The sequence below is a fragment of the Kogia breviceps genome, chromosome 8 (genome assembly GCF_026419965.1).
Source record: "Kogia breviceps isolate mKogBre1 chromosome 8, mKogBre1 haplotype 1, whole genome shotgun sequence".
NCBI classification, from domain to species: Eukaryota; Metazoa; Chordata; class Mammalia; order Artiodactyla; family Physeteridae; genus Kogia; species Kogia breviceps.
The window spans coordinates 14,252,124-14,278,162 of NC_081317.1; the positions used below are offsets into that span (position 1 = coordinate 14,252,124).

The following is a 26,039-nucleotide window of genomic DNA, read 5'->3' on the forward strand; positions in this document are numbered from 1 at the left end:
AAACACGTGAGCTTGGAAGGAGAACCTTCCTCAGTTAGGCCTGGAGATGACCACGGGCCAGCTGACAACACACTGTGGCCCTGTGAGAGGTCCTGAAGCAGAGGACCCACCAAGTCAGGCTGAGATTTCTGCCCCCAGACACCGTAAGATAATAAATATGTGCTGTTTAAGGCTCCTAAGTCTGGGGGTGGTTTGTTATAGCAGCAAAACAGGTAAATAACACACATCCCTATGGTCAAAGCGATCACACGGTCAGGCCTGGAGTGGGGAACTGTGCTCCTAGTGAGAGAGTATTGCAAAGTCACAAGAGAAAGGGTGTGAGTCCAGGGAGCGGTGGAGAACTGGGGTCGATAACACAGTTCACCATGAGCACCTGCAACATGCCTGGAGGTGTGGACACGGGAGATGCAGAGCTGAACAAGACCTTGGCCTTGCCCTTGGAGCCCATGAGCTCCTGGAAGAGCCAGAGGTGGCTTTTGGAGTTTGAGTAATAATTCGCTCAATGGGCACTTGACCCCAATTCTGTGTGGAGGTTCCTGAAAAAGTCGCCACCTTTCCCCAGGAGTCGACAAAGGGAGTCTGAGACCATCCTCGGGGCACTCTCTGCAGTGGGGAGAGCCCAGGTGCCTTGGAAAAGCAGCTTCAGCGGCCCCAGCCCTTGCCAACTCTGAGCAGAGACCCGCAGGCAATGAAAGTCATCTGTCCAATAAGCAGGTCCGGGCAACCATGGAAACCAAAGCCTCATCCATCACTGATGGCAGTCAAGAGAACAGGAGGTGTTTTGGCCGGGAAGAAGACATGGAGGGAAGTGACAGACCTGATATTGCCAGGGGGAAATGTGACATATACTGTTTACCTGCTTTGTGCTGGGACTGAGCTGGACAGCATCTCTTTTGAGCACCACAGTGGCTCCATGAGGTAGACTTATTATTCCCATTTCGCAAGTGGAAAAACTGAGTTCCAGGAAGAGTGAAGTCACTTGCCCAAGGTCAGATCTGAACCCAGGTCAGCTCAAGCCAAGCCCGTGTTCTTTCCATAAGGTGACATTTTACTCCATCTTCCCCTTATCTTCCATTCACCCCGATTCTTTCTCTCTCTTTTTTTTAAAGAAGATGTTGGGGGTAGGAATTTATTAATTAGTTAATTTATTTTTGCTGTGCTGGGTCTTCGTTTCTGCGCGAGGGCTTTCTCTAGTTGCGGCGAGGGGGGGCCACTCTTCATCGCGGTGTGCGGGCCTCTCACTGTCGCGGCCTCTCCCATTGCGGAGCACAGGCTCCAGACGCGCAGGCTCAGTAGTGGTGACACACGGGCCTAGCCGCTCCGCGGCATGTGGGATCCTCCCAGACCAGGGCTTGAACCCGTGTCCCCTGCATTAGCAGGCGGATTCTCTCTCAACCACTGTGCCACCAAGGAAGCCCCACCCTGATGCTTTAATTCGAGAACACTGATTCTGGTGCAGTAGAAAGCGCCATGGAGTCAGAGAGTCCAAGATTCTAACTGCCTCTGGCATGACTCCCTGAGGCCAACGTCACGCCCCTTGTGTAAGCCTGGTTTTCCCGCCTGTAAAAGGATAGGTTTGGATTTTATTGGGGATGTCAGATAAGTTTTGTTTTGCATGCCAACTCCAGCTGGATGATGGTCGCTGCTGATGGGTGATATTGACGGGGTCCGTGAAGCTGGATTTGGGCTCAGTGGAAAGGAACCCTGTGTGGGTCAGTGAGGTCTGCAGCAGGTGTAGACTATGGGAGTAGATGATCTCCAAGTTCTTTTCAAGGTCTTTGAGTTTGTGACTCTCTTTTTCTACATTCCTCTTTTTTCTTTATGGGCTTTTATCAGGTAAAACCAATCAAGAGAGGTCCCATCTGCCTCTGCTGAGTATTAAACTGATGTATGCCAATCACAGGCTGGCCGGATGGCCCACAGATCTGCAGGGGGAAGACAGCACAAACACCCGTATGTTGCTGCTCTGGTGGCATTGTTTTACCACCCCCAGTAAAGCCCTATTTGTAGTGGGGTGATCCATGAGAGCACCGAGGGCCATGCTTAACCCTGAAAACCATCAACTAAAGGGCTGTAAAGAACCCTGCTAGGGGGACTTCCCTGGTAGCACAGTGGTTAAGAATCTGCCTGCCAAGGAGGGGGAAAGGGGTTCGATCCCTGGTCCGGGAGGATCCCACATGCCGCGGAGCAACTAAGCCTGTGCGCCACAACTACTGAGCCTGCGCTCTAGCGCCTGCGAGCCACAGCCACAACTACTGAAGCCTGCGCGCCTAGAGCCCGTGCTCCGCAACAAGAGAAGCCACCACATTGAGAAGCCCGCGCACCGCAACGAAGAGTAGCCCCCGCTCGCCGCAACGGGAGAAAGCCCGCGCGCAGCAACGAAGACCCAACGCAGCCAAAAATAAATAAATTTAAAATAAATAAATTAAAAAAAAAAAAAAAAAAAAAAGAACCCTGCTAGGGCTGTTGACTCCTGGATGGTGCCCAGAGAGCACGTCTCTTCCTAGAACTGGGTCTTCGGGAGACACCAACGCTTGGTCGCCTGGGTTCTGCTTTGAGCTTCCCGCCTAGAACATAGATGGGGAGGCACCTACTCTGGTGTTGGGGAACTGGGGGCAAGGGCAGCTTTCCCCCTGGTCAATGGATTTGTTATTTCTGGATCTTTGATGTCGCAGCCCCAGCCGGAGAACTGTAGGTAGGTGTTCCATAGTTGGCAAGGCTGAGGGTCTGCCGGCCATCCATGCTCCTTCCCGGTGACATGATGGACCATCACGGGGACCCTGTGAAATGGTTACCCAGGGCACGCTCTGACTGACTTCGTCCCTGTCTCCTGCAAGGTCAACCAAGCAGCACTAGGGGGCGCTCACACCCCCCTCCCCTTCCCATGCCGGTCCCTCCAAGCTAGTAAGACACAGGGGTGGGAGAGTGAGGCGAACACAGCAAAGTCACCTGCCGGAGCAGGGCTTCCTGAGAGCAGAGAAAGGGCCCCCTCAGAGCCAACAGAGGAACAGTCCCCTTCAAGACACTTTGATGGCTCCAGAGAACACTTTCAGTGAATCAAAAATAACTTGCCAACTCCTGCCTCATGGAGTGGGTTTGACACAAATAACTTGTGTGCTTTAGATAGAAAACTATTTGGGTCACCTTCATTAAGGGACTTTGTCCCTTGGGGCTGAGGGGGAGGCCCCTGTGGGCCATGGATGCCTCTCCTCGTGGCCACTCGGCACAAGGTAGCTCCAGGCAGGAACACAACAGAAGGTTCCCTACCCACAGCCCTCCTCTCTGGGGGGAGCCTGGGTCCAGCGTTCCTTTTCCTTTCCCTTTAAAAATATTTTATGTTAATTTTCTTAGCCTTATCTCAAGGGTAACACGTTTATTGCAGAATCTCTTAGAAGTATATGCAAGCCAAGAGAAGAAAATAAAATTTGCCCATCACCCCTTAATCTGGAGAGACCACTTTAATATTTTTAGTGATGATATCTGGGAAGGGCGTGGCACAGAGCAGAGGTCCAGGCCCTGGGGTCATCAGATCTGCACCGACTTCTGGTTCTTTCACCGACTAGCTGTATGGGCAAGTGGCTCATCTTTTCTGAGCCTCAGTTTACCCATCGGCAAAGTGGGGCTGATAATAGTTTGGGTGTGAGGACTTACTAAGATAACTTACGCTAAGTCATTCACACAGTGCTGGGCATGTATGAAACACTCTAGAAATTATTGTTGTTCTTACTGTTATTGTCTTGGCACTGGGAGAGTTTTCCCCATCCGGGATGGTGTCTCATGGGGCCAAGCTAACCCAGAAAGGAAAAAAACTGGTGTTAGGAGCAGGGACACTTTTTTTCAATCTTGGTGAAATTAAAGGACTCTGGGAGAGAAAGTAACATAATGTCTCAAATGGGAAGTTTTACACAGGAATTGTTAGGAGATGTACATCTCGGTTTTACATGCATCAAAACTCCTTCTTTGAAAATTTAGAGCAGAAGGGAAGCCTTTTTAGTTTAGGTTCATGTCCCTAGGGTCACATCTTCTTCCGGCTGACCAAAGCAGCACGGCAGAATAGTTTTCCAATGCAGACCACCTCTGCCTTGTTGGACCAACTGAATCTGGTTTCTGCAGCTGCCAATGATCTAACTCTGAAGTTAGGGGTTCAGGCTGGATAGGGATAGAGTTTACGATCCTGTCAGAGGCCATAAAGGTCACAGGGAAGAAAGACATGGAAAGCAACAGGGACTTTCTTAAGCAACGGGCTAGAAGCAAAGAGGAAGTCCACGTGCAGACATCTGCCTGGTTTATTCATTTCCATTGCCAGATGCTGACGCTGAGTGAGAGGAGGAACCAGCCTCTCCCCTGTCTGCCCGGTGGCTTGTTCGGTTCTAAACTAGCCCCGAATGCTCTGCGTTGGCCCAGATGAACACTCATTTCCTTCCAGACGTTTCTGCGTACAAAGTATACGGGTTCTCACTGTATCTTTAAGGGGACTCATCCTGCTTTGTAACCTGCTTTTTCCATTTAACTCTGTGGCCAGACACGGCCCTGCTGTCTTTGGGTTCGCTTTTCTTGTCATCGCCTGGGGGCCGTGCTGCAAAAATAATACTTCCAGGGTTGCCGTAAACTTGACCTCTTCTACATTCCAAGGACACGGCTTCAGTCCCTTCTCTCGCCTACATCACAGCACGTTCCTTCTCTCCCGGATCGTTGGCATCGGAGTGCAAACATGCCAAGATCTCTCCTGCATTAAAACAAACGGCAACCAACCAACCCAATTCTACCTGTCCCTTCAGCTGCCTTTTCATTTCTGTTCTCCTTTATAACAAAAATTCTGGCAAGATCGGTCTTTAGGGCTGTCTCAATCCCTCTCCTCCATTTCCCTCTTGCAATAACCTGGTCAGGCTTCGGTTCCCACCTTTCCATCCAAACAGGATTTACCAGGGTCGCCCAGTACCCGTGAACTCTGCTTGGCTAAAGCCAGCAGTCTAGTCTCAGGCCACCTCTAGTTTGTCCTGTTAGCATTTGACACAGCTGAACACTTCCTTGTCCTTAAAGCGCTTTCCTCTCTTGACTTGCAGAGCGCCTCCCCCTCCTGGGCTCCATTCCCTTCTCCATTACTGACCCCCAAACGTTGGGGAGCGCCAGGCTCAGCCCTCATGCCTCTTCTCCTTCCACACCTTCCGCTTTGCCGATCCCATGCGGTCTTCCAAATGCTTTAAGCACCATCTGCAGCCGATGACTCCCCGGATGACAGTTCCAGGTTGAACCACGGCACTTCCCTGATAGCCAGACCCCTCTGTCCATCTCCACTTTGATTTCTAATGGGCATCTTGAAGGTAACACATCTCAGGTGGAAGTCCTGGTTCACAGCCACTCCAAGCCTGCTCCTTCCTTAGTCTTCCCAACTCAGGTGGGGTGAACCCCCCTTTCACCCTACCAGTTGCTTGGGCGAAATGCTTTGGAGTCCCCTTTGACGCCTCTCTTTCTTTCACATGCTCATCCAATTGGCCAGGAACTCCTTTCGGTTTTCTTTTCAAGGCAGACCCAGCATCTAATCACTTCTCACCATTTCCTCCACCACCACCTGGTCTAAGCCACCAGCCACCCCTCCTGGGTTATTACAATTACCTCCTTTTCTCCCTGCTTCTAGCCTGACTCGCTACACTCTGGTGTCAACCCAGCATCCCAAGTGAAGCTGTAAAAACATAGGGCAGACACTTAGCAGTCTCCAACAGCTTTCCTCGTACTCCACAAGGAAGCCAAAGTCACTGGAATGACCTCCCGGGCCCATCCCGACCCCATCCCTCCCTCTCCTCTCCTCTGACCTCATCTCCTCTTCTGCCCATGGTTCAGTGCCTCCAGACGCTCAGCTGCAGCCTTCTTATTCTTCCTTGAACTGGCCCAGCAGCTGCTCGCCGGGGCCCTGGCAGTGGCCAGATGCCCTTCCCTGGGCTCAGAGTCAGTTCCCTCACTCCTTCAGACTTTTCTGCTCAGACCTTCCAAGTGTGGCCACCTTGACCTGCTTCAGATTGAACCATCCTCCTCCCCAGAGTCCGTAGCCCCTTTCTGCTTTATTTTTTTTTCCCATAGGGCTCGTCACTGTATTATACTATAGTATTGTCATTATGCTATAGATTTTACGGAGCATTTACTTTATTGATTGTCCGTCTCTCACGTGCTAAAGCGCTCATCTTCAGGAGGACAGGGGTGCTTTTGTTCTGCTCCCTGCTGCATCTTCAGTGTTTAGAGCAATGTATAACACATGGTAGCCACTCATGGAGTATGTATTGGATAAATGAATGAATGAATGAATTCTACACCATGAATATGATCTCGATTAGGATAGTTTGTATAATATCTTTGGCTTCCCTGTAAACCTTTGGATCACTTTGAAGAATATCCAAAGATCGCAAAGCCATCTTTACTTCTCCTTTTGTTTTTTTTCTAACCTGTCAGTATTTACAGCTACTCATCTGTGTAAATAGTGTTTTCAAGATACTGTACAACCAAAACAAATGAAAATTATCAGGCCGTTTGGATAAACACAAAAAAGTGGAGTCAGGGGGTTATGGATAACAATTGCAGTTTTGTATCAACCTGAGCATCCAATTTATTTAACCAAAACAGCCTTGTTCTTCTTGATTGACTTTATAATAAGTTAAAGCTATCATCTATATTTATAAAATAAAGTCACACAACTAAAACGTTGCTTGAAAAAAATCAGCTTTGTATATTGCATTCCAAGCAAGAGTTTAAAAATAGCTAAAAATAGGGCTTCCCTGGTGGCGCAGTGGTTGAGAATCCGCCTGCCGATGCAGGGGATACGGGTTCGTGCCCCGGTCCGGGAAGATCCCACATGCCGCGGAGCGGCTGGGCCCGTGAGCCATGGCCGCTGAGCCTGTGCGTCCGGAGCCTGTGCTCCGCAACGGGAGAGGCCACAACAGTGAGAGGCCCGCGTACCACAAAAAAAAAAAAAAAAAAAAAAAAAAAAAAAAAAAGCTAAAAATAAATGTGAAAATCACTGACTTGTAACATAACCTCTAAGAGATCTTTCTTTGTTATTGTCTAAAACCAAGCTGTTTGTTGCACAGCAAGGCTAGGATTGGGGTGAAGATAGAGTAGACCCCTCTTAATCATGGTTTCTCTTTCCATGGTTTCAGTTACCCGAGGTCAACCGTGGCCTGAAAATGTTAAATGAAAAATTCCAGAAATAAACAATTCATAAGTTTTGCACTGCATGTCTTTCTGAGTAGTGTGATGAAATCTCGTGCCATCTTGCTCCATCCCGCACGGGATCCCCAGCCATTGACATCGTCTGCTCCTGACATCCAACGATGGACATTGACCTGATTCAAAGATCCGGGATCGGGCTTCCCTGGTGGCGCAGTGGTTGAGAATCCGCCTGCCTATGCAGGGGACACGGGTTCGTGCCCCGGTCCGGGAAGATCCCACATGCCGCGGAGTGGCTGAGCCCGTGAGCCATGGCCGCTGAGCCTGCGCGTCCGGAGCCTGTGCTCCGCGCAACAGGAGAGGCCACAACAGTGAGAGGCCCGCGTACCACATAAAAAAAAAAAAAAAAAAAAAGATCCGGGATCACCTGAAGTAGGTCAACCTCCTCCTGACTTATCACCAGAGGGTCAATAGTAGCCTACATCACAATGCATACGTCATTCACCTCACTTTATCTTATCAGGTAGGCAGTTTATCATTTCACATCATCACAGGAAGAAGAGTGAGTACCATGTGATAAGATATTTTGAGAGAGAGAAAGAGAATATTTGCATAACTTTTATTACAGTATATTGTTAAAATGTTTGATTTTATTAATCTCTTACTGTGCCTAATTTACTGTTTCCCCCAAATCTGGTTCAGAAAAGCTTCCCTGCCTTCCTGTCTTTTTCATAACATTCTCTATGCCCTGAGTGTTCTTCTATAAAATAATTATAATAATAGTTGGCATTTGTTGGGCATCTACTATATGTTCCAGGCCCTGGGTGAGGCACTTAACATGAATTTTCATATTTAAGCCTCACAACAATAATAGTCTCCCTGGAGACAGATACCGTCACCATTTCAATTTTATAGATGAGGAAATGCAGGCAGAGAGAGAGAGAGAGAGAGAACGTATAATACCTTTCCCACGGTCACATGGTCAGTGAATGTGAGAGTCTCCTTGCGAGATGTCTGAGCCACTTTTGCAACCACAGTGGCTGGCCAGAGCTGGCTACCGAGTAGGAACCCAGTGAAAGTCGGTGCTCTGACTCAGGTTCAACCAGCCTCTCCATTTACTGAGACCATCAGGGTGTGGATGAGCCCTCTTGGTCTTCCGAAGAGTGTAAATATCTCTCTGTGTAATTTGCATTTTTCATCTCCTGTTGACAAACTCCGTGAAATCAGTCTGTTCCAAACAGCCTCAGAGCTCTCACTCTCACAAGATCTTTCATTTTGTCCTGAAAATTGTGGCAGAAAATTTCTGAGCTGTTGATATGTCGGGATGGAGTTTATTATCACTAGCAGACCTGATGTTGGGAGCTGTGTGAAAGATCTAGTGAATAATAGGACACTGGCTGGCCCTCATTACTGCTTGTGAGGACCAGGCATGTCCAAGAGGGAATACACAGGAGTCATGGAGGGTCTCTTGAATAAATGCTGTGGCTGCATCCGGAGCCTCGCCCACACGTCCCAGGGATCAGACCATCAGGAAATGTACTATAATGTATCAGAAAAAGCTTTGGATGAAGAGTCGGAACAGCTGAGTTTGAATTTTTCAGTATGACCTTGACAAAATTACTCTTCCTCTTTGAGCTTCCCTCAGAGGAGAGAATTTAAGACTCTTAGGCTGGTATAAGCTATTTATTTATTCATTTTTAATCGAAGTATAGTTGATTTACAGTGTTGTACCAATCTCTGCTCTGCAGCAAAGTGACTCAGTTATACCTATACATATATTCTTCACATTCTTTTCCGTTATGGTTTATTTTTTTTTTTTATTTTTTGCGGGCCTCTCACTGTTGTGGCCTCTCCCGTTGCGGAGCACAGGCTCCAGACGCCCAGGCTCAGCGGCCATGGCTCACGGGCCCAGCCGCTCAGCGGCATGTGGGATCTTCCCGGACCGGGGCACGAACCCGTGTCCCCTGCATCGGCAGGCAGACTCTCAACCACTGCGCCACCAGGGAAGCCCTCCGTTATGGTTTATTACAGGATATTGAATATAGTTCCCTGTGCTATGCAGTAGGACCCTGTGGTTTATCCATTCTATATATCATAGTTTGCATCTGCTAATCCCAAGCTCCCAATCCAAACCCTTCCCTACCCTCTGGCAACCACAAGTCTGTTCTCTACGTCTGTGAGCCTGTTTCTGTTTTGTAGATCAGTTCCTTTGTGTCATATTTTAGATCCCACATGTAAGTGATATCGTATGGTATTTGTCTTTCTCTTTGTGACTTACTTCGCTTAGTATGATAATCTCTAGATCCATCCATGTAGGTGCAAATGCATTATTTCACTCTTTTTTACGGCTGAGTAATATTCCATTGTGTGTGTGTGTGTGTGTGTGTGTGTGTGTGTGTGTGTGTGTGTGTGTATACCATGTCTTCTTTATCCATTCATTTGTCCATGGACATTAAGGTTGTTTCCATGTCTTGGCTATTGCAAATAGTGCTGCTTTGAATATAGGGGTGCAAGTATATTTTCAAATTACAGTTTTATCCAGATGTCTGCCTAGGAGTGGGATTGCTGGATCCTATGGCAACTCTATCTTGATTAGTTTTTGAGGTACCTTCATGTATAAGCTATTTAGTCCAATCACTGTTCTGAGCCTTGAGTATCTTCTCTCTCTATATATATATAAATGTACATATATGTATGTGTGTGTAAATACTTGTGTAGATATGTATATACATATCTGTGTATATATGCATCCGCACATATATATGTGTAATATTTCTGGTCGTCCCTCCTGAGCTGTGAGTGCAGGAGCATAGGATGGCCGTGGCAGTGACCTAGCCCCAGACGGTTAGCAGCAGGGACCAAGGCTGAAAGGCCCTGGTGTAGAGAGAGAGAGGCCGGGGTGTCGGTGATGGTTCCTATGGCCACAGTGGAAGCTAAAGGAATGAAGGAAGAGGAAATCTGTATCTAGATGGAGGGTATGGGAATTGGCGGGTGGCAGGGGAATAGGGGTACATGCCAGTGTAGAACAGCCAAAGAACTGTAAACTCAGAGCAAGAGAGCAAAGGAAGCTCCAGGAGTTCACGCAGCTGACGTGCAAAGCCCACCATGGACCCAGCACCATCGCAGCTCCTTTGCTCTCCCTGAGGCCTGCCTGTTCAGCTGTCCCCAGGGATGCTAATTTTTAGAGGAAATCACTGAATACCTACTGTATCAGTTAGCTTTTGTTGCATAACATATAACCATTTATTATTTCTCATGAGTCTCAACTTGGCTGGGAGGTCCCGTTGCTCCAGGCCACGCTTGCTCCAGGCCACTGAGCCTGCTGGTGTGTCTCTGGTCAGCTGGCGGGTCAGCTGGGGACCGTCGGATCTGGCACGGCGGTGGCCGGGCCGCCTCATCTTTCCTCCACGTGCAGCTCACATCCTCTGGAAGCTAGGTCACGGTGGTGGCAGGGTCCAAGTGAGGGAGAGGGAGGTGGAAAAGTGCAAGTGCTTTTTTCAGAGCTTCTGCTCTGGACAAGTCTGTTACTCTCCCATGGGTAGAAACAAGTCACATAGCCCATGCCAGGGTCCAAGTGGGAACAAACACTAGAGGCTGGACACTGGGGGGCCATTACTTGAGGCCATGAGTGCAATCAGTGTATTACATTTGGGGTGACTTAAGGGAATTTCTGAAGAACACAAGCAAAATTAACTAATAAAACAAATGTTTATGGAGCCCCTACTGCGTATCCGATGCTTTTCTCGTATTTCACATGCTGGGGATTCAGAGATGAACAAAAAAAGACGTGTATCATTCCACCTTCACGTTGAAAGTGAAGTCCTAAAGGGGCCTTAAACAGCTTCCATTCCAGCCCCTGATCTCTAGATACGCAAAGTGACAGCCAGAGAGGCTTTGTGGGTCTGAGCGCGGGCACAGCGGGAGAGCGGCGGGGGCTCAGGGCTCCCACCTCCCCGGTTCTGACACCTCTATCCTTATTGTGAAAGGGCTCCGGAACGTGTGGCCCTTGCTGCTCACCTCCCACCCTGATGCCCCCTCCAGGCCTCCTTAGCGTTGACTTATAACAGACCGCAGGCTTCGGCAGCATTACCAAATGCTCGCAGAGACATGAATCCCCGAGGATGTGGAGGGAAGGACCTGGAGAGGAAATCCATATTCGAAAAATCTTTAATTTCACTTAAAAATCACGTCCGTGCTATTGACTATACCGGCCGCTTGGAATTTAGTTTATGGTTCCACTTCGTGGTTTGGATGTTTGGGCTGTGACGAAGGAATTCAGGGAGAGAGAGAGAGGGGCTGATACATCCAAGTCATCTGTGCAGCTACAATTGAAGCTTGCTCTGAGGGAGTGGTTTGAGGGGGAGGGAACTGATGTTTGTGGAGCCCTACTGTCCCAGTGGGCACTCTGGTCCCTAGTTTACAGGTGAGGAACCAGGCTTCAGAGTCATGACTTGCCCCAAACCACAGAGCTGCAACTGCTGAAGGAAGCCCACTGTCTTTTCCCCTTGATCCACGGACCACCACCGGGCACTTCAAGGACCTATTTTGCCCAGAGGCTTGCAGATACCATCTCCCAGCCCCAACCTCTGTTTCCTTTTCTCTCTCTGGCAGTGCAAGGACTTTATTTTCTGAAGGCACAAACTGTTCCCGACATCAGATCATCCCCAAGAAGATATACTTTCCTGGGTGACTTATCGTTCTTTGTGTTTTTAGTGCTTTAAAAGATTTTTATGTTTCCAATAACCTAAAGAAAGATGATGGATATATAATAACACTGAACAATAACAGACTGTATTTACAAACACATATATATGCTCCATCAAATGTACATATTTTTATACCTCTCACCCATCTTTCTGGGGCGGCTGCATTCTTTGAATTACACAGTGTAAGCAATGAGGCTATCATCCTGTTCACACATCCATAAATTACCCAGAGGGAGCAGGGCATCCTGAAAGCAGCCCTGCTTTAAATCACCTGCAAATATATTTCCCCCCTCCTTCTCCTGGGATGGATCATCTGGGAATGGGGTGGTGGGGATTCTAGAGTCGGGGGAAGAGGCTGCACTGGCAGACAAGAGGTTTGGTTCTCTTGCTGACTCTATGCATGACTTGCTGTGTGATCCTGAGAGACTTGCTTTGCTACTCTGGGCCTCAGTTCTGCTCTCTGTGGAATGAGTAACTGAAACCGGAGAGAGGAAGCCCTTGGCCTTGGCAATGACAGCAGGGAGATCGGATCAAGACCAGGTCTCTCCTGTGTCCCCATCCTGTCGGGGTTCTGGGGATTAAAGCTCTGGAGGGCTGTTAGTATCACTAGCTCCTCCTCTTCTTTTGACCGCAAGGGTATCTGCAGACACCTTTGTCCAAGCCCAGCCTTTGGGAAAAGTCACAAATTTGTGGTTAGGAAGTGTGGCCTCATTCATCATTCTGGGTATTTGCATGAATCAGTTTTCCGGCTTAATTTTATCTTCCTAAGAAGCTGTAGAGGAAATGGCACATCGGAGGGCTAAGTTTTGAAGCTAGCTCATGGCCAGGGTCAGAACTGGGGCCCTGCAGGGGTTAGCAGGTCGATGTGGAGGACCCCGTATTGTGGAACCCGGGGAAGGCGGGACATGCCTTGCAGCCGGAGGAGCATGGATACCCACGAGCGGGATCATGGGTAGCAGAACTGCCTGCTGTGGTCACAGCTGAATCCAGCCTGAGCTATCCAGGTTTTTCATGCTCATCTTTAATTTACCTGCCTGGACTTTTTCAGGTCACCATGTATTATTCATGAGCCCCTTGTGAGTGTAGCATCTGAGGCTCTGAATAAAGAGACACCAGAACCAATGAAAAACAAAATCCCATTCCTAAAGAATTCAGAGTCTCAGCCTGATGACTCAGAGAAAGAAGCCACAGCTGGACCCTGTTTTGGGGGAACTCCACTCCACTCCAGATTTCCCCGGGGGGGGGGGCATCTGCCAGTGAATCTTTGTTCAAGGGTTCTTCCCTTGGAAAAAAGGCTAATGAACAATTGAAATTTCATCCCCCGGACCGTCAGTAGAGACTTGAAGCCCCATGCCCACCTGGTTCTCACCAAGGAGAAGAATGCAGCGACTGGTATATTTGTGTGAAGGGTACCTGCTGGATCTGAAGCAGAAGAAGAAATGGAAGAAGATCAAAATGAGCCATTTGAATAGTTTATTAAAGAAGTCATCCAACATTGCTTTGTCTATTGCCTCAGCTCTCTCAGTTCCTGCCTGAGCCCTCCCTGTCTCTTGGCAGCAGGCTCAGCACTTCACACTTAATGCTCAAGGCAAGCTTGGACATTATCCCCATTTTACAGAAGAGGAAATTGAGGCTCATAGAGGTCAGGTTATTACAGCAAGGTAGTTTATTCTGGAAAATGATCCCAGGGAAAAGTGAAATAAGGGAAGCCCACCCAAACACGTGTGATGGATCTGGTTAGCTCTTTGGGCAACGAGGGCTCAGTTCTACTGAGGACCCTCTGAGGAGCCATGTAGAAGAAACCTCAAAATTGCCTACTCAAGATACAGAACAGGGGATATTTATGTTCCAGTTTCTGTCCCCTTTTGGCCAAAGGATGCCTTGGTTGTTGTTAACTTCCTTACACTAACGCATTTGTGCATTGCGGTGGTTCATTTTATGTGTCACCCTGACTGAGTCACAGATGACCAGATATCTGGCTAAACATGATATTTGGGTGTGTCTGTGAGGGTGTTTCCAGAAGAGATTAGTATTGGAATCAGTGGAGTAAATAAAGCAGACGGCACTCTCCAATGCTGGTGCATCACCCAAAGCGTTGAGGACCAGAAGAGAAACAAAAGGTGGAGGAAAGGAGAATTCTCTCTCTCTGCCTGACTGCTTGAGCTGTGTGTGACATTAGTCTTCTCCTGCTCCTGGACTGGGACTTACACTACTGGTTCTGAGACAGGCTGGGACCTGGGACCCTTTGCTGATGTGCATACACCTGGACACAGCCTCCTCCAGCAACAAAATACAAAGAAACTATATGGGACTAAAAATAACTGCGTGCATGCGCAGTTGAGACAAATTCTGGACAAAAGATACAAAAAGACTAAAAAAAGCCCAGCGGCCACTTCTGAAGACCCAGAAGCAAAAGCAGGGGGTTGGGAGCAAAAGCAGGGTACTGTGCATGCCCCCTGCACGCAACACCACAAAGAGGTGGGCAGACCACCTAAGCCGCCCCTCCAGCCTGACCCCTGGACACAACTCTACCCTCACCCCTATGTAAGGAACCAGCTCGCTCCACCCCTGGGAGAGAGCCAGTGAGCAAGGGAAACTGTTACTTGTTCTTGCTTCCGCCGGCTGCAGCAAGGGCCCCAATAAAGCCTTGCCTGATTTCTTGTCTGGCCTCTAGTCAATTTCTATTGCTTGGGGAAGGCCATGAACCCTGGTTGGTATCAGTTCTTCATTTTCTCATGCCTTTAGAATCAGAGTGGAATTACACTACTGGCTTTCCTGAGTCTGAAGCTTGCAGATGACAGATCATGTGGCTCCTCAGCTTTCATAATTGCATGAACCAATTCCTTATAACAAATCTCTTTATCTGTCTATCTATCTATCTATCTATCTATCTATTCTATCATCTATCATATCCTATTTGTTCTGTTCCTCTGGAGAACCCTGACTAATATATATGCATGCACCAGAATGACGAAGTGGACTTGCAAAGGCATCATGTGGGGGCAGAGAAAACCCAGGGTAGAAAGCAAGAGACAGTAAAGCTAAGATGAAGTTCTATCAGGCTATACCTGGCTGCGGTTGGTTGCCACAGCAACAGCTGGGGCAAAAAAAAGGGCACCAAGAGGAGGTAAGACAGGTCATTAAAAGATGTCTGACACAGTCCACCTCTTGCACTGCTGTGCCCAACATTAAACGCAGCCTACCCTACTGTCTATATGGTAGTAGTTGGCTGAAATCTCTGTGAAACACTCAGTATAGATGAATCGATCAAATTACAGTCCCTGCTGCTGCAACAGATCCTAAGGCCATAATTCTCTTTATCATCTCTTACCTCTCTCTAGCAGCTGTTCTAGATTTCCTTTACCCTTCAAGTTGCTTCAGCAGACCTAGGTTGTTTGCTTCGTGAGGACACCAAAACCTTATTCCTGAAATGTCAGAACTCTTAGTTGCTTTATTTTCATCCACTGAGAAAGGTTGTTGCAATACCATTTACAGTTACCATGTGTCATGAAAACATCAGATGTCCCAGAGAATCCTCTGGGTTCCAGACATGCTTCTTTCTGCCACATCAGAAGTATCAGGGTAAATTACACATTCCAATATTGTTGTTTCTTTCTTTCTTAACGTAAGTTTCCTTCTCCAGCCCATGGGAATCAGGAGGCAGGAATGGGAAGCACAGTACCATGACCAGCCCTACTTTCAATCTTGATTCCAGGATCTATATATTCCAGCTATCAGTGACCCAGCACCATATACCTCAGGACAGTGTCACAACTTTGCAGGTCATTGTCCCAGATTTGGGCTCCTTAAATTGAACATTTAAGTGTTCAAAAGTCCGAGGTCATGCACCCATTGTCACAGCCCTTTTATGGGTCCAACACAATGCTGTATAGGATCTTTAAATCTATGATTGGTGGTGCTGGCGGAGGCAATGCAGACAGAGATGATAAACCCATAGCTAGTGTGGATATCAATTCCCATTTGGATCATTATTGCCTGTCTTCAATAAAAAGAGTCCTATGTAATTAATCTGCCACAAGTGGCTAGCTGGTGTCCTCATGGTGCCATTTTGGGGGTTCATTTTCAGTCTCTGCTGCTGTTAGTATAGGCATTCATCAGTGGCAGTAGCTAGATAAGCCTTGGTGGGAAGAAACTCATGTCACCGAGCCTATGTATAATCTCCATCCTGCCTATGTGGCTGCTCTGTACATTGACCCATTGCACATCACTCAGGTGGCCAAGAAAGGATGCCAGCCTGACATTCACTGCTTGAGTCAGCCTGTCTATCTAGCTGCTGAGTTTCTTCTGCTTGGACGATCTTTTGTGTGCACTAATGTGAAACACAAAGATTTGTATATTTTGTTTCCATACCCATAGATTCACTCACATGCTTTTTTTCCCCCTCCTCAAGCTTTCTTGTCCCTAATCTCTGTTCTTTCCAGGCCCCTGATCAACCCTTTGTCATTGCCCAGGAATCTATATATATTTATATCTCAGTACATTTATGCCTCCATACAACATGAACAAACAAGAATACTGCTAAAAATCCCCCCTGCTGGGAGGAATCCCTTTACTCCTGTCCTTCAGGGTCACTCTGAGTAGGTCTGTAACGCAACAGCATTTATTTTGAATAGTACCAACGTATCTGTGAACCAAGCCTGAGTTTAGTTGGTCATAAGGAAGTTCTCAGTAGGCCATGGGTGTAGGTTGAGGGAGGTATGGTGCAAGAGGTTTGAGGTGTTGTCAGGCTTTGACCACACACAGGTAGATGCAATGACTGAAGTGAAAAGATGGGTTGAGAGGATGTGAGATAGGGCATTAAAAATATCCAAGATAGTATTGTATTTCCATTTTACTCATGGGGAGATCAGGACTAGGAGAGCTAGTAGTTTTGGATGGAGACAAAGACAGAATCTATCTTTTATTGAGAGCCTACAGTATGCCTGGACTTTTTATATACATGATAATATTTTATCCTCCCAAGATTTCTATAAGGTACGAGGAATTATTTTTGTTTATAGATTGGGAAACTGAGGTTCATAGAGGGAAAGGCATCTGCCCCAGCACACACTGTGAGTTAGTGCTAGAGACAGATTTTTTAAAAATTGAAGTATAGTTGACTTACTTACAATATTGTATTAGTTTTAGGTACACAGCATAGTAATTTGATATTTTTATAGATTACATTTCATACAAAGTTATAGAATATTGTGTATATTTCTTGTGCTATACATTACATCCTTGTAATTTATTTATTTTATACCTAGCAGTTTGTACCTCTTAATCCCCTTCACCTATTTTGCCTCTCCACCCAATCCCTCCCTTTTGCTAACCACTAGTTTGTTCTCTGTATCGGTGAATCTGTTTCTGCTGTTATGTTTGTTCATTTGTTTTACTTTTTAGACTCCACATGTAAGTGGAAACATACAGTATTTGTCTTTCTCTGTCTGACTTATTTCACTAAGCATCATACCTTCCAGGTCCACCCATGTTGTTGAAAATGGAAAAACTTCATCCTTTTTTATGGCTGGGTAATATTCCAGTGTGTGTGTGTGTGTGTGTGTGTGTGTGTGTGTGTGTGTGTGACATCTTCTTTGTCCATTTATCTGTTAATAAACACTTAGGTTGCTTCCATGCCTTGGCCATTGTGCATAATGCTGTTATGAACATTGGGGTGCATGTATCTTTTTAAATTAGTGTTATCATTTTTTTGGAATAAATATCCAGAACTGTAATTCCTGGATCATATTATAGTTCTATTTTTAATATTTTGAGGAACCTCCACAAATTGATTGTACCAATTTACATTCCCACCAACAGTACACAAGGGTTCCCTTTTCTCCACGTCCTTGCCAGCACTCATTTCTTGTCTTTTTGAGGATAGCCATTCTGATAGGTGTGAGGTGATATCTTATTGTGGTTTTGATTTGTATTTTTCTGGTGATTAGTGATGTTGAACATCTTTTCATGTGCCTGTTGACTGCCTGTATGTCTTCTTTGGAAAAATACCTATTCAGGTCTTCTGCACATTTTTTAAAATTGAGTTGTATGAGTTCTTTCTATAATTTGGATATTAACCCCTTATTGGACATATTATTTGCAAATATTTTCTCCCATTCAGTAGATTGCCTTTTTATTTTGTTTACTGTTTCCTTCATTGTGAAAAAGCTTTTAAGTTTGATTAGTTCCCATTTGTTTATTTTTGTTTTTGTCTCCTTTGCCTGTGGAGACAGATCCAAAAAAATTGCTAAGACCAATGTCAAAGAGCATACTACCTATGTTTTCTATGAGGAGTTTTATGGTTTCAGATTTTACATTTAGGTCTTTAATCCATTTTGAGTTTATTTTTATATATTGTGTTAGAGAATGTTCTAATTTCCTTCTTTTACATGTAACTGTACAGTTTTCCTGACAATACTTATTGAAGAGACTGTCTTTTCCTTATTGTATAATCTTGCCTCCTTTGTCATAGATTGATTGACCATAGGTGTGTGGGTTTATTTCTGGGCTCTCTATTTTGTTCCATTAATCTATGTGTCTGTTTTTGTGCCAGTACCATAGTGTTTTGATTACTGTAGTTAGGAGTATATTCTGAAGTCAGAGAGGGTGATACCTCCAGCTTTGTTCTTTTTTGTCAGATTGCTTTGGCTATTTGTGTTTTTCTTTGTTTCCCTACAAATTTTAGAATTATTTGTTCTAATTCTGTGACAAATGTCATAGGTATTTTGATAGGGATTGCATTAAATTTGGAGACTGCTTTGGATAGTATGGACATGGTAACAATATTAAGTTTTCTAGTCTATGAGCATGGGATATCTCTCCATTTATTTGTATCATCTTCAATTTTCCTCATCAATGTTTTATTGTTTTTATAAAGTACAGGTCTTCCACTTCCTTGGTTAAATTTATTCCTAGGAATTTTATTATTTTTGATTTGATTGTAAATGAGATTATCTTGATTTCTCTTTCTGATAGTTCATTATTAGTGTATATAAATGCAACAGATTTCTGTATATTAATCTTGCATCCAGCAACTTTACCAAATTCACTGATGAGCTCTAGTAGTTTTCTGGTAGTGTCTTTAGGATTTTCTATATATAACATCATGTCATCTGCAAACAGAGACAGTTTTACTTCTTCTTTCCCAATTTGGATTCCTTTTTTTTTTCTTTTATCCTCTCTGATTGTTGTGGCTAGGACTTCAAAAACTAAGTTGAATAAAAGTGGTAAGAGTGGGCATCCTTGTCTTGTTCCTGATCCTAGAGGAAATGCTTTCAGCTTTTCTCTGCTGAATATAATTTTAACTGTGGTCTTGTTATATATGGCCTTTATTATGTTGAGGTATGCCCACTCTATGCCCACCTTCTGAAAAGTTTTTATCATAAATTGATGTTACTTATCTCTATTTTACTAGGGATTTTTTATCTGGGATTTTTTAATCTGGATTTTACTTTATAGTTTTGTTCTTTCATTTCCAACATATTCCTCTGTCATCTCATTTTCTTTGACTTTTTCTGTTTGTCTCAGTGAAATTAGGTGAAACAGATACCTATCCCTGTCTTGAAGATATATCTTGTGTAGGAGCATCCCTGTGCAGTCTGTGAGTGCCTAGTGACTTTGGTGGCAGAGCTGGATCTAAAGTCAGCATGGGCTGTGTCTTCTCCTGGGTATGCTGGTGGCTGCTGCCTTGGTGGGGGTAGGGCTGGAGCTGAAGGGGCTAGAGCCAGAGTCCTGTGTGGGCTGGAGTTTCTCCCCTGGTGCAATTGTGGTTTCCACCCTGCTGGAGAGTGGGGCTGGGGACTAAGGGTCTGAAGCTGTAGCCCTGAGCAAGCTCAGCTTGTCTCTGAAGGGATGGCAGTTCCTGCCCTGTTGAGTAGGTGGGTGGAGACAGATTTTAATCCTATATCCCCTGGATTCTGAAGACTCTGTTCTGCTGGCAACACTAGGATTGCTGTCCAGGACATGGAACCCTCTCATTTAATTATATTTTTCCTACCACAAATCCTCCTTTGATTGGAGAGAACTTAGCTCTAGGCATCTTCTATATCCTTGGTTCTTGGTTTCAACACTCATGATGAGCAAACTCTTGTAGCAGTCATACTTCTGTGGACTTGGGTCCTTGGGTGGAGTGGTTCTCCAAGAGTAGTACTAGGGTTCCCTAAGTTATAAATCTTTCAGCAATTATCACTGCTTATCTCTCCAGAGTCTAGTTCTCAGGGGGAAGATGTTGAAGAAGTGACATGATCAAATTTTTGTTATAGAATTCTTAATCACTAATATTGGACACGCACTGTGTGCCAGATGCCATTCTAAAGCACTTTACATATATCAACTCATTTAATTTGCAATAATTCTATGATGAAGGTACAATTTTTATGCCCAATTTTCACTTGAAAAAACAAACAAAACCCATAACCAGGTAAGAGATGTTAAGTGTTTTGCCTGAGGTCGTGTACCTAGAAGTGGGATAAGAAGTCTAAAACCAGAGCCCGCACTGTAACCATTATGCATTCAACCTCATTTAGACTGCAGTGTGGAGGAGGATTGTAGGCTGCCAGACTGGAGTCAGGGAGACCAGTCAGTAATGATTGCAAAAAGCCACATGGTGACTGGGACAGAGATTAGGGAATCTGGACTGGAGAGAATCTAGAGTATTGGATGGTAATTCAAATGGTCAACTCCATAGGATTTGATGTTATAGAGCCCTGCCCTCCTCCCTTGAGCCCAACCGTTTCCTGGCTTACTTCCAATGGTAGTATCCGTATCTTTTTGGCGGAAGTCTTTCTCTGAAGCTGGGAAACTTCCTGTGGGTAAGACAGAATGTAAGTGCCAGGGAATTAACACCCCCCAGGAGTGCCCTCCACCAACAAAGGGTGTTGTGACTCTGAGGCTTGTTTCTGCATCATTTCCTCAAGTTTCCATGTGGAATTAAACGCCAATTGCCCACAATAGAGATGACTTGATAAACACATCCATGGTTGATTTCCTTTTCTTCCCTGTCTCACTTCCTCATTCCTTTACCCTGGGTTTCCTGCACCTTCCAAAGAAACTACTCACATTTAAATCCTTGTCTTGGGGTTTGCTTTTGGAAGAACCCAAAAAGAAGACAGAGGCAGATGATTATGCAGAGTAAAGGAGATGTAAGAGTCAAAGATACTCCCAAATGATTAGGTGTCTGGTTTGGGTGACATCCTCTGAAACCTGGAACTCTGGGACAGGAGTGCATTTGGGTGGGAATGGGAGGAGACAATGAGTTATGCTTATGACCTGGTGAATCTGAGATGCCTGTGAAACATTTTGGAAGCGACGCCCCACAGGCAGTTGGCTGTGTGGGTCTGGTGCTCAGAAGAAAGTTCTGGGTGGAAGAGAACCTGTGTTAGAATCATCAGAGTCATTCATGACTCACCTCAAGGTGTGGGCGTGCCTGTGTCTTTACTGTCTCCTGAATCATGTCTGATCTTTTCTCCCCAGCTCCTACCCAGACGGAAGGAGAGAATGTGGAGGTGTTTATGTGGGTGGGAGCCAATAAAGTGTTCATTAGAGGGAAGAGAGGAAGCACATTTATATTGAGGGAGCATTTATTGAACTTTTGTCAGCGGATGCAAGCAAATCGCTGATACATTTCAGAAAAAGTGTGGAAGGTTTTCCTTACCCTGCAGGGAGTGTTTTTTTTTTAATAAGTCATGTGGTCAGGGGTGTCAGTGTAATTTTTCTCAGCTGGTGCTGCAGGCACTCTGAGAGTCCGTTGGAGAAATCATTCGGGCTTCCTAAGGCCAGCATGGACATATCACCATGGTTTCTTTGCATCCTATACTCTCAAAGTAGAACGTATCTTTGAAGAGGTCTGGTCTACCATCCTACCTGACAAATGCTGGGATCCTTCTGTTGAATTTCTAACTGGAGGTTGTTGTTGAGCTTAGATTCCCTGGGTGATGAGGAGCTGGTTTCTTTGCAAGGAAGACCATCTGCATGGTTTAACAAGCTTCCATTGTTATATAGTTCTTTTTTGAAGCTGAACTATGCCTCTCCATCATTTCCATTCATGGGCTCTAATGTTTCTCCCACACAAATGGCCCACTGACCTCCTCTCCTCCGTGTAAGAAGCCTTGGAAAGAGCTAAAGGTAGTGGCTTGCCAGGCTCACTTGAGTCTTCTCTTGTTTAGACTGAACTTGCTTTGGTCATCTTGTTCCCAAAGCTGGGGACTCAGTCCTTCTGAGGTAACGGTCAACCAGAGTCAAGAGCTCAAGGCCAGAGAGTCTGACAACCTGGAATGTGTAGGCTGCCACGTGGGCTGTTCAACCCTAGGGGGCACCATTCCTATTGCAGACATCCTGCACCACCATACCTGGCTGCCTTGAGGATGGGCTTCGACCTCTTCTCAGCAACTTTGCAGAAACACACAGTTGCTTGTTTGATAGAGAGATAGTTATGGAAAGATAGAGAGAAGGCCTAGAAAATCAAAAGGAATGATCCTATGTCCAACGTGTCTCTTAGGCTAGGAGACTGGTGGTCACCTCTAATGCCTCCTTCTCCTCATCAAGTCTTACTGAGTTTGCCTCCTTCTCAATACATCCATATCCTCCTACCTGTCTCTGTCTCCCTTGTTGCCCTTCTCTCCAGTTCACCATCGTCTGGATTATTCAACAACCTCCCCTCCACGCCTTCCAATCCATTCGCCATATAGCAACTGGAGTTACCTTCCTAAAATTCAAATTCACTATGTCTCTTCCCGGTTTAGAATTTTTCAGGGGCTTCCCAATGTTCTTAGGCCAAAGACCAACATTTTCCACAAGGCATTGCATGATCTTGGGCCCCATTCTCCTGCCGAGTGTTTCCCCAGCCAAGGGGCCATGGTGTTTGGATGGGTGCAGTAGTAGTTACTGGGAGATTTTAGAACAGGGCTTCTCACCCTCAGCACTACCAGCATTTGGAGCCGGATAATTCTTGGTTGCAGGAGGTTGTCCTGTGCATTGCAGAATGTTGAGAAATATCCCTGGGCTCTACCATTAGATGCCATTAGCACCTCTTCTCCCCAGTGGTGACAATCAAAAATGCTTCCAGACTTGTCAGATGTTGCCTGGGGGACAAAATAACTCCCGGTTGAGAAACGTTGCTTTAGAGCGAGACCTGGATGAGTCCACTTCCAGCTCTGCCTCTTGCTGGTTGTGTGATCTTTGGGAGGTCACTTAACCGTTTTGTACCTCAGTTTCCTCACCTATAAGATGAGGTTACTAACAGGAGCTACTACATGGGGATATGACAATCAAATCAGATCATTCGCATCGAGCGCTTGGTAACATAGTGCCAAGAGTATTATGTGTCCCGTAAATACGCGCCGGTTATTATTATTGCTGTTGTTGGTTTTCTCAACATTCCCACCCTAACCCACTTCGGGGGTGCGTTATGTTGAAGAGATAAGTTCTTCTGATACACACAACGGCCACCTGCCCATGCCCCGCAAACGCCCGCATAAAAAACAGCAGCTTCTCCCCAAGCCAGGGAAGAAATCAACCTGACCCTTTTTTTTTTTTTTTTTTTTTTTTCTGAAAAGTCAGTTTCCTGAGGCAGTGAGCATAAATGGGTTTTCTCCTTTGGGAGATGGTGGCCTTTTCCAGGGGCCGGTTTAATCTTTTGGAGACAGGTGAATATGAGCTGCTGTAATCCTGCAATGCTACCAGGAGAGTTGGGGAGAGGGAGAGAATTTCAATAGTGCCTTAGAGACTCTTAGGGTGTTTCAACAATAGCACTTTGAGGCTTGAACTCCCCCCTGGGATGCATTCCTGGAAATAACAACTTGGGCTGATAGGAGGGAATATTATGGGTGGAAAGGGGGAAGGTCCTGTCTTTCCCAGGGTCATGTTCAATTCCCCCTCGCAGGCAGGCAGGTAGAATTATTTTTATTTATAGATTGGGAAACTGAGGTTCAGAGAGAGAAAGGCATCTGCCCAAGCATGCACCGTGAGTTAGTGCTGGTGACAGATTTTTCAAAAATCTTGAAGTCTAACTGACTTACAATGTTATAATATATATATAATAGTATTCCTTTGCCTCTCCAGACCCTCTCTCTGCCCTCCTTCCCCTTCTCTGTGCCCTGGGAGGCCAACCTTTAGGGACTGCATCAATGGCTCCCTTACATTTTGGATTCTTTTTGGGTTTGGCCAATGGGGAAGCAACAGTAGGAGATCCAAGGGTGGGAGGAGAGAGAGGTCAAACTACCCTTCCTTTTCCTCCCTCCCTAGAGGCCCCTGCTAAGTTCCAGCCATTCTGTCTGGCTTTTGGTAACTGTTCCTCCCTTTCCCCTTTCAGACCTAGGAGTGGTGACTCCAGAATACTGCATGAGCCCTAGTTGGTTTTCGCTAGCCTTGTCCTTGCCTTTATCAATCAGAGACGTCATTAAATTCATCTCAGTTACCATGTTTGAGTATGCCTTTGGACTTCTGCCGAGTCTCTCTTCAGGGAGCCCAGAAGAAGAGGGCAAAATCCAGGCTTTACCTCCCCCAGGCTCTGGGTTCTGATGGCCCATGTTCTGTTCAGCTCTGAGTTCTCACTACAGCACAGAGTAGGTGCTCAGTGAATGTTTACTGACTGGAATTAATGGGATTTATAATTAAGACAGAAAGGAGAAGTCAGGGCAGTGAGCTCCGCCTCCCTGAGCTTGCCGGTGTGTGCCAATGCTGTGGGCATCAGAAGGACATATTGGTAAGTGGCAGGAGATGTGGATGGATTCTGTGATCTAGCTGTGCAATCTTAGCCTCAGGGTCCTATTGGGTTTATGGAAAGTCCAATAGGGAGTTTGGTGACCCAGTGTGACATGTTCGCAAAGACCAGCATCTCAGTGGAGACTCTGGAGATAAGGGGAGTGTGAAAAGCTCAGAGAGAGGAAGCTACCTGTCCAAGGTCACACAGCTAGAAGCACAGAGTGAGCCCAAAGCTTGTGACCTAATCACTGTGAAAGCCATCACCTACTGGGCACGTACCGTGGCCACATGCTCTGCTTAGCTTATCTTGGTTTTCACAAACATCTCACAAGGAAGGTATCATCAGCTCTTTTCACAGGTGGTAAAACTGAGGCTCAGAGAGGTAAAGGGATTCATCCAAGGTCACATAGCTAAGAAGACACATAGCTGGGATTCAAATCTGACTTTATAACTACAGTCTTCTACTTCAATTTGCTCTTTGTGACCACTAGTGTCTAAATCTACTTCCCTAGGATTTATTTTCTCTTAAGAGTTCTTGCCAAGTCTCAAAAACAGGCTGAGGTTCAAAGAGAAAGAAAGGAAAAGAGTAAGTAAATGGTAAAATTTGGGGGTAATTTTAATTTTTGAGCAGTAGGCAAAGGCTGACCAGGTGTGGAAAGCTCTGGCCTCTGCCTGGTTCCCCTGTCACATCACAGGGGAATGGTTAGGAGGGGCCCAGGGCATGAGTAGAGTAGGAGCTAGGGCAGACAGAGCCCACCCAGGTGTCTGGGCCATGGCAGGGCAGGTCCTACGTGGTTTGTGGGGAGCTACAAAGACCCTTCTTCCTGCTAAGAAGCCAAAGCTCCAGGGCCACAGATCTAACAAGGGATTCTAGAGTTTTAGAATCTTTCATTTGTTCATTCATTCATTCATTCAATTAAGATCAAGCGCCTCCTTTTTGACAGAACTGGAGATGCACTGGTGAGCAAAATGCCTTGGCACTTGTCCTTGTGAGGTGGAGAGTCTGCAGGGGGTGGGGACATTACTTGAGCTAACATGATCGCACACTTTGAGTGTCATGAGAGGGGAAGCAGAAAAAGTGGCCCCTAGGAGGTGATATTTAACTTGAGAGCTGAATTCAAGATGTAAGAGCCAGCGGGAGGACAACATACAAAGGTCAGTGACCCAGGAGGAGGTTGAAGAACCTAGTCATCGCATAGGCGACTGGGAGCCACTAGAGGTTTTAGAGCAACCTTGAGGAGAACTGGAGGCCAGACATGGCTGCATGATGGAGGGCTGCTTGGAAGAGGTGGCACTGGAGGCAAGAGAGTCCATGAAGACACCGCAGAGAGGTTTGGGTTGGTGATGATGCCGATCTAGATGGACACAAGGGGAGCAACTGGAGGGACATGAGGAATACAGGGACTGGTAGAGAAGGACTAGTTAAGAGTGACCCTTTAGAACTAGTTGTATTGTCATTTTCCATACTCTCGTACCCTA

At 46.1% G+C, this 26,039-nt stretch overlaps 1 protein-coding gene across 1 annotated transcript in view; it reads left to right on the forward strand.

The window, feature by feature from the left end:
- The first annotated feature begins 365 nt into the window (after nucleotides 1-365).
- The window catches only part of LOC136794673 (uncharacterized), a 33,021-nt gene continuing 7,347 nt past the window's right edge, over nucleotides 366-26,039 (forward strand). The window contains exon 1 of the mRNA XM_067040176.1: nucleotides 366-469. Coding sequence (XP_066896277.1) covers nucleotides 366-469 — 104 coding nt within the window. The remainder of the gene's footprint in view (nucleotides 470-26,039) is intronic.